Source organism: Dromiciops gliroides, chromosome 2 (genome assembly GCF_019393635.1).
Source record: "Dromiciops gliroides isolate mDroGli1 chromosome 2, mDroGli1.pri, whole genome shotgun sequence".
Lineage (NCBI taxonomy): Eukaryota > Metazoa > Chordata > Mammalia > Microbiotheria > Microbiotheriidae > Dromiciops > Dromiciops gliroides.
Window position 1 is genome coordinate 108453530 of NC_057862.1, and position 14181 is coordinate 108467710.

Genomic DNA, 14181 nt, shown 5'->3' on the forward strand with positions numbered 1-14181 from the left:
ATTGCATAACTTCTACCAGCAGGGTTCAGGATATCAGGAAGAAAAGCAGAAAAGAAGGATCTTTTCTGGCACACAGATTTGAACATCGGCAAGGAATAAAGAGCAGAAGAGAACTGCAGAATGAGAAAGGGCTGAGGGACTGGAAATCACTCAGAGCTAATTTACGGTAGTCAAAAGTAAGAAAGGACAGACATAAAGCCAGCATGGTGTTGATGAAATGGGAGAAGAGACAGGGAAGAAAGGAGTAAAGTTCACAGCAAGGATGAAGAATGTGTTTGAGAGGAGTTGAAACAAATGGAGGGATTGAAGAATAGGAAATTAGGATCAGGCAAGAATCTCAGAAATCTGCAATCATAGTCCATTACCAATCCGAGAAACACAGTAATAGACCACAGTCCCCTCAGCAGCCATCTGCAGCAAATGGCACAGTGTAACATCTTGTAACTATAATATATATTTTTAGAGATTACTAATTGGGTTGCACTAGTTTGCAACTTATAAAACATCTATTGGTTATCCATTTCATGAAATATTTGTAGTCTCTTCTGTGTATATTACACAAAATAAATGCTAAGTGTTTTGATGATTAATTATAAAATTAAATTTATTACAACAAATTCATTTGGGGCTGATAAAAACCATGTCTAATTTTTTTTCTGCTTCTCTAGCCAATGTTATATAAGGGTTTTGGTTGCTATTAATGTCAATGATAATAATTCCTACATGTAGGAATTGTTCATTTTAAATAGCATCCTTAATAAATTCCAATGCCTTTTTCTCATCAATATATTTTGGGAAATTATATAATTGCCAGGCTCATAAAAGAGAGGTGGAAGCCTTCAAAAAATTACTCAAGCAGCTAGGAAAGTTTATCAATCAAAGAGATTCAGCAAATTATATTCTAAGTTGTGAACTACAAGAAGAGTTGGTGACCGTCAGTGAAAGAAGACAAATCTGTAAATCACTTGGTAAGCCAAATTACCTTTGTTCAGTTGAAAAGTTGGCAGGAAGCTGCATCTTGGAAAGGTTTATTACAGCAGTTCACAAAACTCTTTTGTTTAGCGTTTAAAATGTTTTCCCTAGTTTAATGGTTTTGTTAATCCATTCAAGATAAATTATGTTTTTTCAATACTTTACACAGTGTCCCACTAATTTTCTGGGGTTTCTTTTAATAGGATCTAAGCTGACTTGTGAAAAGATTGCCAAGGAACGATATGATGCTATGTTACATCAACAAAAGCTAGTAGACATTTCAAAAAGTCAAGCTGAACAGATTACAATTTTGCAGGCAGAAGTTGAAAGACTGAGAATGAAAACATTTCCTGCACTTGTTCAACTGTAGAAATGCTGACAGAGAACACGAAGACATGACATATTTTAGATCTGTTCTCATTTGCTTAAAATTTCTTTTCTCCAACGACAGAAAAACCAAATAGTCTTACTTTACTGTCCCTCCCTCTATCCCTTAATTGAGATTCTTTCGTCCCTCCCCAAAAGTTGTAGAAACATGCTTTGTCCTGCATAAATAAAAGTGATTTATACCTTGGATGTGTCCTTTTTTTAAAGAGTGAAAAACTTCCATTAAGATTATCAAGATAAAAATCAATAAAGGTCTGTTTTATTAATTTACCCATATAGTCAACAACATTTATTTTTTTAAATAAAGCATTAAATATATGTGGGCCCTCTTCTCTATCTGTTGGTGACCTCATCAGGTCCCATGTTTTAATAATGTCTATGCTACTGACTTTCAGCTCTAAATATTCAATGTTAGCTTCTCTCCTGAACTCTACACTCATATGACCAGCTGCCTACTAGACATTTCTAACTAGATGTTTCAGAAATGTCAGAAACTCAGCATGATCAGAATTTATTCTATCCCCCCTCAAAAAACCCTACCCTTCCTTCTCAACTTTCCTCTTTTTGCTGAGAGTACAACCATCCTTCCAGTCACCCAAATTGGCAACCTCAGTGCATCATCCTCAACCATTCATACTCATTCCACATATCAAAGCAGTCACCAAGTTTTGTCAGTTCTCACACAGTCTCAGGTTCTCACAAAATCATTTCCATTACTACAATAGCCTCCCACATAAACTCCCTATTTCATTCTTCATCATTCTACTCCAACCTCCCAAAATTTGAGAAAGTGATTTTCTTACAATGCAGGCAAGTCTGTTACTCTCCTATTCCAACTCCAGGGGCTCTCTATTACCTTTAGATCAAATAAAAATAACTATCTTTTGGGCCACCACACAAAAGAAAATTTCTAGAAACCCAGGGGGAATCCAGAGAACTATTTATAGACCAAGTAGTCTACTCAGCATTCCCCAAGTTTTTGAGGTCCTGCCCCTGACCTTGGACTTGAAGAGAGAGTTTAAAGGGAAGCCATCTGTCAGGTGGCTAAAAAAGTGGTACCACCACTACCTATTTCCATTCAAGAATCACCAAAGAACTATAATGTCTAATTTTTCTAAAGTTCTATTTAGGTCCTTAATTTATCTTTTAGTTATATTTGTCTAGGTCCAAAAGGAATATACTGAGGTCCCCCACTACTATAGTTTCATTATTTATTTCTACCTCCAATTCAATAAATTTTTCCTTTAAATATTTAAGATGCTATGATATTTGGTGTATACATTAAGTATTGTATTAATTATCTATGGTACCTTAAAGCATACTGTAATAATTTTCCTTTGTCTTATTATGTTAATTTTTACTAAAACTTTATCTGAAATCATGACTACTAACCCTATTTTTTTCAATTCAAGGGAAGCATAAGAGATTTTTCTCTAGTCTCTCTTTTTAAAAAATTTTATGTGAATCTACAAAAAATGCATTGTTGGATTCTGTTTCCTAAAACATTCTGCTATCCTCTTCCATTTTGGGGGTGGGTTCATACCATTGAGATTCATAATTATAATTGTCAATTTTGTATTTCATACCATTCCATCCTCTTGTACTTTTCCCTCTCTTTGCTCCCATAGTAGTTAGGTGGTGCTGGACCTGGAGTCAGGAAGACCTGAATTCAAAACTGGCCTCAGCCACTCACTAGCTGAGTGATCTTGGCGAGGTCATTTAACTTCTGTTTGCCTTAGTTTCCACAACTATAAAATGTGGATAATAACAGCACCTACCTCACAGAGCTGTTGTGAGGACTGTGGGTGAAAGATAAAATGATTGAGGAAACAAAGATTCAGGCTTCCAAGCATATCAATTTTTTTTTTTTTAGTGAGGCAATTGGGGTTAAGGGACTTGCCCAGGGTCACACAGCTAGTAAGTGTTAAGTGTTTGAGGCCGGATTTGAACTCAGGTACTCCTGACTCCAGGGCCGGTGCTCTATCCACTGCGCCACCTAGCTGCCCCAGCATATCAATTTATTAAGCAATGCATAACAGCTGTTCAACAAACCAGGACCAGGCCCCCTCAACTTTGACACTGGACTTCTCATCTCATTACTATGCTGCTAACTCAAGCCTTGACTGACATAACCTCACTCAGCCTTCTCTTCCGTGTTGATTGAAGAGCTGGAGGGTAAGGTACCAAACTCCTCCCAATGCCTTCCTTTATAGAGGGCAGAAACTGCACTTAAAGCTCACTCCATTTTGCATATGCTGCCCTCCACTCAACTCCATAGAACAAGATGACTTCACAGCAGGTACCTCCTGGTGAGTCATTCTATACTCCTTGCCCCTGTTTTCCTGTTTCCTTTTGCATGCTGTTTCCCTGTTTATACTATAAGCTCCTTGAGGGCAAGGATATCTTTTTATTAATTGTATTCCCAGTGATTAGCACAGTGCCTAGTACATAATGGGCACTTGATAAATGTATAATGGATTGTATAGCATTGATGAGTAATGGTGGTTGGTAATTCCCTTCTAAAGGAGCTGTCTATAAACCTGGTATTAACAAGAGAGGCACATGCTTGCAAGACTTACTGAAGCAAGTATCCAAAACATAATGAAGATCTTCCCTAGACTGGCAATTCATGTAGAGAGCTAATTATACTACTGGAAGGAATCTAACAAGCATTTATAGGGATTTTGAAGTCTTGGGAAAGACTTATAGACAACAGTAATGTTTTCATCATTCATGCTAATGCCAACTGAAGATGGAATTCAGATAATAAAAGAAACCATTTTAGGTGAATAGATAGATGGTTAAAAAGTTGGCACCCGAGGACAGGATTTGTATTTCTCTGTCACAGCTTAAAACATAGGAATGGTGAACTCTTGACCAGCTTTAGAGTCTACTTATTATGAACTGGTAAAACTATATTGGCCTGGTCAACTCATGATTGAGAATATGGTACTATAGGTATTCTCAAAATAACTTCCCTATAACACAACCTCAAAACAGCAAGAAACATACCAAATCTATATTAATTAAAATAGCAACAGAAAGAAAAGAAGCAAACACCTCTACATTAGGTAAATCCTTCTGAAATAATCAATTTTAACTACTCTGAGCCTGTTCTCCTGCCCAATGCAAATTACCTGATAAGCTTGTGTTTAAAGAGCTAGTATTAGTGATATCTAAACTGTTTTATCATGGCAGTGATTCAATTTGACCTGCCCATATGTCGTAACAGGAAAATTTTTTTTTTCCTCTGCTACACAAAGTGGTGGCAGGAGGTAGTTGGGGGAGGGAGATCTCTTATGTAGGTAATGTGGAGGGGGCTGGGAAAAAACTGAAAAGAATCCATAGGAAAGAAAGGGAATTCCATGCCTGGGCGGGGAGGGGGAAGGGCCAACAAGCTAAGCTGGGGTTCACTCCTGATGAAGTTTCCACTTGAGAGATACCCAATAGAACCTTGATATCACCTCTAAATCATGAAGGCTTAGGCTGCCTAACTCCAAGTGTGGGTAATATCTCAAGTGAAATTTGACAAAATTTCAAAGGTAAATCTCCACATAAGATAACATTAATGGGCTTATGCTGCCTGCTGCCTCCATTTATGTCAAAGACCCCAAGCCAAGGACAGTTCCCCTTTCATAGGATTTGGGGAGTACAGGACAAAGAACAGAACAGGGTAGATGACATCTATTCTGGGATCGAGGGCAATATGATTGGTTAAAAAGCTGAGGCACAGGGAACAACATGGTCAGTTATAAGTTTGATAATGGGAGCTAGAAGTGACCCCCCCCCCCATTCTTCTCCCATAAGACTAAGAGGTGCTAATTGTTTGAGTCCAGGTGCAAGATAGCAGCCCAGACTTTTGGATAGCAAACCAGACAGACTTGAAGGATAGCTTGCTGGAATAAAGGTATCAGGCCCAACTCCCTTTCACACACATTTCCCCAAGGACTAGGGTAGACAGTGGTTAAAGTAACTTGTCTAGAGTCATAAAGTTAGTGCTTGAGACAGAATTTGAACTCAACTCTTCTTGATTCCAAGTTTGGTGCTCAATTTACTGTGCCGTGTTAGTCCTTGCATGGAAGAACACCTGGTATATATAGCTACCATAGTTTTAAACAAGGCTTCTAAGTGGTACAGAGCACTGGCCCTGAAGTTGGGAGGAGCTGAGTTCAAATTTGACCTCAGACTCTTACTAGCTGTGTGACCCTGGTCAAGTCACTTACCCCCAATTGCCTTAAACATCCAGGGCCATCTCCAGTCATCTTGATACATATCTTGCCACTGGGCCCAGATAGCTCTGGAGGAGAGAGTGAGGTTGGTGACTGCATAGCCTTCCCTCACTTAAATACAATTTACTGCAAGTTGTGACATCTGCCATGGTCCTCTTTGAGAATGAAGGACAGGGGCAGGTAGGTGGCACAGTGGATAAAGCACTGGCCCTGGATTAAGAAGGACCTGAGTTCAAAACCAGAATCAGACAATTGACACTAGCTGTGTGACCCTGGGTAAGTCACTTAACCCTCATTGCCTCACCAAAAAAAAAGAGAGAGAGAGAAAGAGAATGAAGGACAAACAACAACAAAGAGAGCAAAAACATCCCCTGGTAAATAAGATATTAACAGCCAGGAAAGACTGGATTTCCAATATAAAGAAAGTGAAAACAAAATGTTCTCATGTACTAGGCAATTAGAGGCAGATATAAATGAGTTTTTGTTATATCTTGAAGGCAAAAGACTAAGGAATTTGAAAACACAAGTAAAAAGGGCAATGTTAATAGAGGCAAGGACTAACACTCTCTAACCCAGAGGGGTTTGGGGTTTTTTTTTGTCAAATGTGTTGGACCCTGAAAGAAGTAGGATTATAATAAGAGAGGAAAACAGAAGTTGTAATAATTATGAATCGGAATTAGCATAAGTGGTAAAAGAATCTCAGACTTACCCTATTAATACTTCCTTCCTTTCCTTACTCCCACAGCCATATTACTTCTGGAGCAATATACTCCCTATATGGGGGAAATCAGTGTGGCAAGGCTTTCAATATTAAACAATTTTAATCAGCAAGGCAACAAACCCATAGAATGGTTAGTGAGGGTGTAGTCTTAATAGAAGCAATTTAGAGTATTTGTCACTTGTAGAATTCCATCTGCTGGGAGAGCTTACAGTTAATTTAATTTACTCTTGCAAAAAACAAAAATAAAGTCAGTTGAATCATTTGAAGGTTCCATATGAGGACTTCCTTTAACCCTTTTTAGGATGTTAAAATAGGGAGTGAAGTGCATTGCTACTCTCTCTGCCCTACTAGACAAGCCTGTTTTGGGAATAATTAGCTCTTGCTTTCTAAGTGAGGCACAACTTGAATGGCCTCAGGCTTTCTATGGGTCTTCCTCACCAGACCACCACATAGGCCCGGGCAGATCAACTGGCAATATTTGAGGAGAAAATTGGGGTAGCCCCAGCTGCTATCTGAGCATATAAGGCTATTCACACAAACAGGTGTTCTAATTGTGACGGGAACAAACATGACACCCAACACTCTGTTAGATGGAAAGGTGGTCAGGGAACTCTTTTCTGTAAATAGCTTTGGAAACGCTGGAGGGACAAGATTGTTAATTGATCTACAAGGACATTTGGAATAAGGATAGTAAAGATCCTTCTGCCCTGCCCAAAATCTAGAACACCCCTGAAAGCAGCCTCTATTCCATGTGTTTAAAGAGCTAGTAGGTCTTCCATCCAACTTAGTTTTACGGAACTATCCAATTCTTTATATCCAGATTTGGAAGCCTTTTGGATGAGTCTCCCTAGGGAGAGAGACAAGGCTCAGCTTGTTTTAAATTCAGCACTAAAGGGGAACAGGAGACTATTTGTCTGAGTTATTGTGTCTTCAAAAGGGTGGGGGTGGAGGAGCTGACAGATACTGCCAGGTTACTCTTATACTAGGGGTCTCACAGTGGTGACAAAGCCATTGTTGTAGAGTTCTTGATAGGGAAACCTCTGAGGACACAGGTGAAGGTGGGTGGGAAAAAAATCCCATTTGCCTCTCAGCTATGGTGACTGACCAGGGGTAGTGTATTGTGGTTATGATGGTTAGTGCCTGTACACAAGCTTACATTGACTCCTATGTTGATTATTGTGGGTAGAACTAAATGAAAGCCCTTGGAGTACCTAAACCATCCTGTTAATATTATGCAATAACTGGAATAGTTTATCTGTCAGATTTATGAACAGAGGAAGAATTTAGAACCAAAGAACATATAGAGAGCAATACAAAATATAAAAATACGTCACTTTGATTATAACAAATCAAAAAGCTTTTGCACAAACAAAACTAACATAACTACTATTATAGGAAAGCAGAAAACTGGGGGAAAAATTGAAACAAGTATTTCTGATAAAGGCCTCATTTCTCAAATATATAGAGAACTGAGTCAAATTTATAAAAATAGAATTCATTTCCCAATTGATAAATGTTCAAAGGAAGTGAATAGGCAGTTTTTGGATAAAGAAATCAAAGCTATCTATACTCACGAAAAAGTGCTCTAATTCACTATTGATCAGAGAAATGCAAATTAAAACAACTGAGGTATCATACATATCAGAATGGCAAATATAACAAAAAAAGAAAATACTGGATGTTGGAGGGGATGTGGGAAAACTGAGACACTAATCCACTACCCAAAGGGCTATCAGACTGTGGAGACCCTTTGATTCAGCAATACCACTACTAGGTTGATATTCCAAAGACATTCCAAAAAAGAGAAAAAGACATATTTATACAAAAATATTTATAGCAGCTCTTTTTGTAGTGACTAAGAATTAGAAATCAAAGGAATGCCCATCAACTGGGGAATGGCTAAACAAGTTGTGGTATATGATTGTGATAGAATATTATTGTGCTATAAGAAACAACAAACAAGACGATTTCAGAAAGTGAGCAAAACCAGGAGAATGTTGTGCATAGTAACAGCAATAAAGAACTGTAAATACTATCTATTCTCAGCAATACAAGGATGCAAGATAATCCTAAAGAACTAATGATAAAGCATCCTATCCACCTCCAAAGAATGAAGTGATATTGATATTGACTGAACACTAAAGCATGCTATTTTTCACTTTCTTTCATTCAAGTTTTCTTATACAAAATGACTAATATGGTAATGTTTTATATAATTAAACATGTTTAACCTATATCTGATTGGTTACTGCTTCAGAGAGGAGGGAGGAAAGGGAAGGAAGGAAGGATAGAATTTGGAATTCAAAACTTTAAAGTAAAATGTTTATTACTATTTTTTAAAAATATTATGTAATGGGGCAGCTAGGTGGCGCAGTGGATAGAGCACCGGTCCTGGAGTCAGGAGTACCTGAGTTCAAATCCGGCCTCAGACCTTAACACTTACTAGCTGTGTGACCCTGGGCAAGTCACTTAACCCCAATTGCCTCACTAAAAAAAAAAAAATATGTAATGCCTTGGCCCAGTGAGAGGCACAAATACGATGTATTTGCACAATGTGTACATACAACAGTCTTGTCAGTCTTCCCCAACAACTGACCCACTAAACATCCACAAAAAATTTATATAGTTCCTACAAAAATAAAACAATTTTGAAGAAACAAATGACTTCTTTATAGGCCAAAGTGCTTAACTTGAAGGCAAGCTGTGCATAAATAACTCAAAAATCATAGATATTCCCCCAAAATTTTTAACCCAGGAATTTAAAATGTTCAGTACCAGAAGTAATACAAGGAAAGTACTAATTGATAGAATCCTCAAAGTCATGAACAGAGAAAAATATCCATCTTAAAGCTCCCCCACACATAGTCATTAAACTCCAGAATTTTGATGTCAAAAAACAAATATTTCATACAATCAAGAAATGGCTATTAGCTTAAGAAAAATTCAATTCAAATAGCCTTCAGTCCTTATATTCAAGGAATACTTATATACAAGCCCTTCCTCCTTATATACTCTTTATATTCCTTGTAAGGGATATTTCTTATCCACAAGAAGTCAAACAAGAGTTTGGAATGATATGTCAAGAAGCAAAAGAGTTCAACATAATTCTCATATATATCCAGAAAATTCAAACCTAAACAATCAACAATCACTTATTAAGAGGAGACGATGTGTCAGGCACTGTGCTAGTGGCTGAGGATAGAAATAAAAGGTATAAAAAAATTCCTACTTTCAAAGCACTTACATACTAATGGGGGAGACAACAAAAATACATTCAAGTATATATGGAATAACTATAAAGAGCATATATATACACATGTGGCAGCTAGGTGGCGCAATGGATAAAGCACTGGCCTTGGATTCAGGAGGACCTGAGTTCAAATCCAGTCTCAGATACTTGACACTTACTAGCTGTGTGACTCTGGGCAAGTCACTTAACCCTCATTGCCCTGCCCAAATATATGCAAAGTAGTTCAATACAAGGAGGTTTAAAGAGAAAACCACTAGTACTTGAGGGGATTAAGAAAGCCTTCCTGCAGGTCTTCTTTGAACCACATTTTATCTATCTTTATACCTACACTTAAGATCCTCTTCACCAGTTCCCCTTTGTTTTTAATCTGCCTTAGATTAGGAAACCAAATTACCAAACTTTTTAAAAACATGTGGTACTAAAAGTAAATATGCTCTGAGTGAAGAAATTAAGGGACTCTCTTGATTGGTTTTAGTCTTGGGGCTTTAAAATAGGTGCAAGTATTCAAAGGCCTTTTTCATTTACTATAGAGTTTTCACTGGTGTTCCAGAGAGCTGAGATTTCCCAAAGTCTGACTTCTTAATAAATAAGTTAATACCATAGATACTGTTTTTAAAAACCTGATTATCACCTTTTTTCTTATAATTTACATTGAAACATGTTTTTACAAACATTTGAAACTTTTCTTAGCATTGAGCTAGCTGTACATTTTGGCTAATTTTAGTCTCAGAACAAAAGCTCTTCTTTCTTGTGAACCCGCTTCCCCAATTGCTTCTCTTCTTCAAGAAGTTCCTATTTATCAAGGTTATTATTATCTTGTGAAATAATCTGAATAAAAGTACATGATGAACTACTGATTCTAACACACTTTCCTCCAAAAATATAATTATTCAATAGGCAGCATTTTCAAATATAGATCTTCAAATGTTTTCCCATGTTTTTACAATTTTCAGGAAACCTTCATTTCTATGTGAAACACTACTAGTTGACAAATGCACTGTCTCTACATTCTGGTATCCTCTAAGTCCATTGATATAAGAAAGCAAATCTTCAATCCTTGTAATGGGAGCCCTGCCATTATAGGGTTACAGAGCAAGAAGATGTAGACTCTGTCCTCAAGGACCTTCAAATTCAATTTTCTCTCAAGTTTAAACTTGTGATTTTAAAGGTAAAACTGTAGTCCCCTTATTGTTGACTCACAAAATTGTTTCACAAAGAAAGAATACTAAGCAAATTATGGTATATGAACATAATGGAAAAATTATAAAGCTATAAAAAGGGGGAGGAATTCACAGAAACCCAGATCTATGTGAGCTAATGAAGAGAGCAGAACCGGGAGTGCAATTTATATAACTACAATAATATAAAGGAATATAACTTTGAGCACTCTAAACAATGCAGTAACCAATTATGACTTCAAAAGACTGATGATAAAGCATGCTTCTGGGAAAGAGGTGAATAGACTAGAAGGTAAAGAATGAGGCATACATTTTCAGACATGGCCAAAAGTAGAATGGGTTGCCTATAGAAATGGAAGGGTCTCTCACCTTGAAGGTCTTCAAGCAGAATCTGGATAACCACTTGTCAGGTATGTTTACTGGGGAGTTCCCTTTGTATATGGGTTAAATTAGATGGCTACTAAGGTTCCTTCTAACTTAAAGTCTTTGAATCTTTGAATGTTTTGCTTGACTACTCTTATTTGCAACAATGAAGGCTTCTATGGGAAGAGAGTTATTAGGAGGGTTGTTGGGTAGTATTAGTGATGCAAGAAAAAAAGGGTGCATCAATGAAATATTTTTTAAATACATAGAAGAGAGAAGTTAGAAGAGAAAACAGAAAAGCCAGAAATTTTTGTTGCTATTGTGGTAAATTACACACTTAAAAAAATAAATTGCACAGAATAGAAGTTCATGGTTTTACACGTAATCTTTTTTGTTCTTTGTAGTATTAAAATGTTTGTTGACGTCATCATAAAAACAAATGTTTTAATTGATTCAAAATAAACAAAAGGTGAAATTCGTTCATTTGAAAAATCACTGAGTATTATTTGAAAGGCACTTCAGAGGGAAACAATTTCAACAAAGAACTGACACCTGGCTAATATCATCTACAAATAGTCATCTACAAAAATAATAATTTATGAATTTTAATTAAACACAAAGCAAGCGTAATCTAAGAAAAGCAGCATTTTGTAGTGAAAAGAGCACTGAGTTTGTAGTTGGACCTGTGTATTAATCTGCTACTTACTATACATGAGACCTGAGCAAATCAGTTATCATTAATAACAATATCTTAGTATTAATCGCCAGCATTTTTGAATAGAATTTTATTTTCCAAAATATATGTAAAAAACAAAATTTTAACATCAATTTTTTAAAAACTTTGTGTAATCGCCAGCATTTTAAAAGCACTTTTAAAATATTATCTGACTTTATCCTCATAATAATATTATTATCCCTATTTTACAGACAAGGAAACTGAGGTAGAGAGAAAGCGACTTGCCCAAAGCCTTTCTTTTTGTCTCCTTTTTAAATTACTGATCAACTCCTGAAACCCCAATTGAAAATTCTAAGAACATCACAGCCAAAAATCTAGCAGTTGTGGGATCCAAAAAAATTTAATTTAATTTAAAAAGGAGACAGAAAGAAAGAGTTCAAGTACTGAGGAGCCACAGGATCACACAAGATTTAGTAGCCATGATCCTGTTACATTCAATATGGGGAGATGTCTCCTCTGCATCATCTTGGATCAGAGAGAGAGTCTAATAAGAAAGAAAGCCTGAGATTGGTTCTGTTATATCTTGATTATCTTAAAAGAAGAACAGAAATGGAGGGGGAAAGGAATATACTGGAGGAGGAGAAAAGGGAGGAGGAGGAAGGAGGAAAAGTAGGGAAATTTTTCTCACAGTGACAGTGCACAATTAGACATCTATAAAACAAGGAGGGGGGGAACAGGTGACACTTAAACCTCACTCTCATCTAAACTGGTCAAAGGAGGGAAGAATATATATACACGCACAGAGCTGGGTACAGAAAAATATTTCACTCAATAGAGAAATGGAAGGAAAAGTGTGAGAAACAGGTGCAGAGCACCTTCTCAAAATAAGTTCTTTCAGAGGCAACTTTGGTATGACAAAAGTTTTTTATTGCCTTCTCATGAGAATGGGCACCCACAGTAAAAACAATCAGTGAGTGCCAGTGCTGAGAGGGTGCAACCCAAATTTATCTTAAGGGACTCGTTAAGTCCCTCTCCTGAGTCACTATAGGTTGCTAGGCTCAGGTTCACAATCTTCCCAGAAGAGTTCTAACTAAATTCTCCTCGATATGTTACCCCTCCCATCCACATACACCTTCATGCAACCCACGATCAAAAATGGGGTGAAGATTTTAGGCATGGGAGGAGAAATTAATATTAATAAGTCTATTAAGCAAGCGCAGTAGTGACTAGGGTTGAACTTTTACCTACTTTTACTAGAGTACCAGGGAGAGTCAGCTCAAGCTAGGGTTTTTTTTTTTGTTTTTGTTTTTGGGTTTTTTTGTTGTTGTTTTTTTGCAGGGCTGTGGGGGTTAAGTGACTTGCCCAGGGTCACACAGCTAGTAAGTGTAAAGTGTCTGAGGCCGGATTTGAACTCAGGTCCTCCTGAATCCAGGGCTGGTGTTCTATCCACTGTGCCACCTAGCTGCCCCCCTCAAGCTGGTTTTTACCAGTTTTCCCTCTAACTCTGAAAAATGTACTTTTCTCACATTCTTGAGTTGACATAGTTCACTAGATAATATTGCCTTGCTACTCCTTATATGAGCATGCTATTCCCTGAGAAGAAAGAGTTCGCTACTTTAACAGGTTGTTACTGTATCTCACAAAAAGGAACGAAGGGAGAAGAAGAAATTAGAGGAAGGGTAGATTAAAGGAGAAATTAGCCTTAAAACCCAAGGATGGGGGGGTAGCTAGGTGGTACATTGGATAAAGCACTGGCCCTGGATTCAGGCACACTTGAGTTCAAATCTGGCCTCAAACACTTGACACTTACTAGCTGTGTGACCCTGGGCAAGTCACTTAACCCTCACTGCCCCCCTCCCAAAAAAAACCCTAAAACCTAAGGATGTACAAAAATATTTATGGTTCTTATAAATTAGAATTGAAAGAATATTTGGGAGGGAGATGGGGGCAAGGTTCTTCTATCAGGAATGATTTCCATGAAGAAATGCCGATGGAGTTCATCATGGAAGGGAGGGTCTTCAACAAGATTGCCCAGATATGAGAGATGGTGCAAGAAAGGACATAGAGGACAGGGACGAGAACTGTTGTCAAAGAGGAATATAGAGTCTTATAGGAACACCAAGTTTATAGGAACCACCCAGAGGCACTGGGTTCAAATCCTCATTCAGCTATACTTTACCTCCCTGGGCCTCACTTTTCTTCACTGGCAGAATGGCAGAGTTAAACTAATTGGCCTCTGAGATTCCCTTGCAGTTCTAGGTCTATGATGCCATAAGGGTATACAGTTTTCCCTTCCACACTGCAACTTTCCTCATCATCATGAGATTTTGATGTATCACGGATTGGCATAAGTAATTCAATGGGAATTTGGTGAGAGTTTTATGAAAATCACAGATGACACATGA

At 37.4% G+C, this 14181-nt stretch overlaps 1 protein-coding gene across 1 annotated transcript in view; it reads left to right on the plus strand.

The window, feature by feature from the left end:
• The window catches only part of LOC122743174 (cilia- and flagella-associated protein 43-like), a 123637-nt gene extending 122162 nt beyond the window's left edge, over positions 1–1475 (plus strand). Inside the window, 2 exon segments of the mRNA XM_043987939.1 lie at positions 815–968; positions 1176–1475. Of these exon segments, the coding sequence (XP_043843874.1) occupies positions 815–968; positions 1176–1342 (321 nt within the window). The 3' untranslated portion in view covers positions 1343–1475.
• The last annotated feature ends 12706 nt before the right edge of the window (positions 1476–14181 follow it).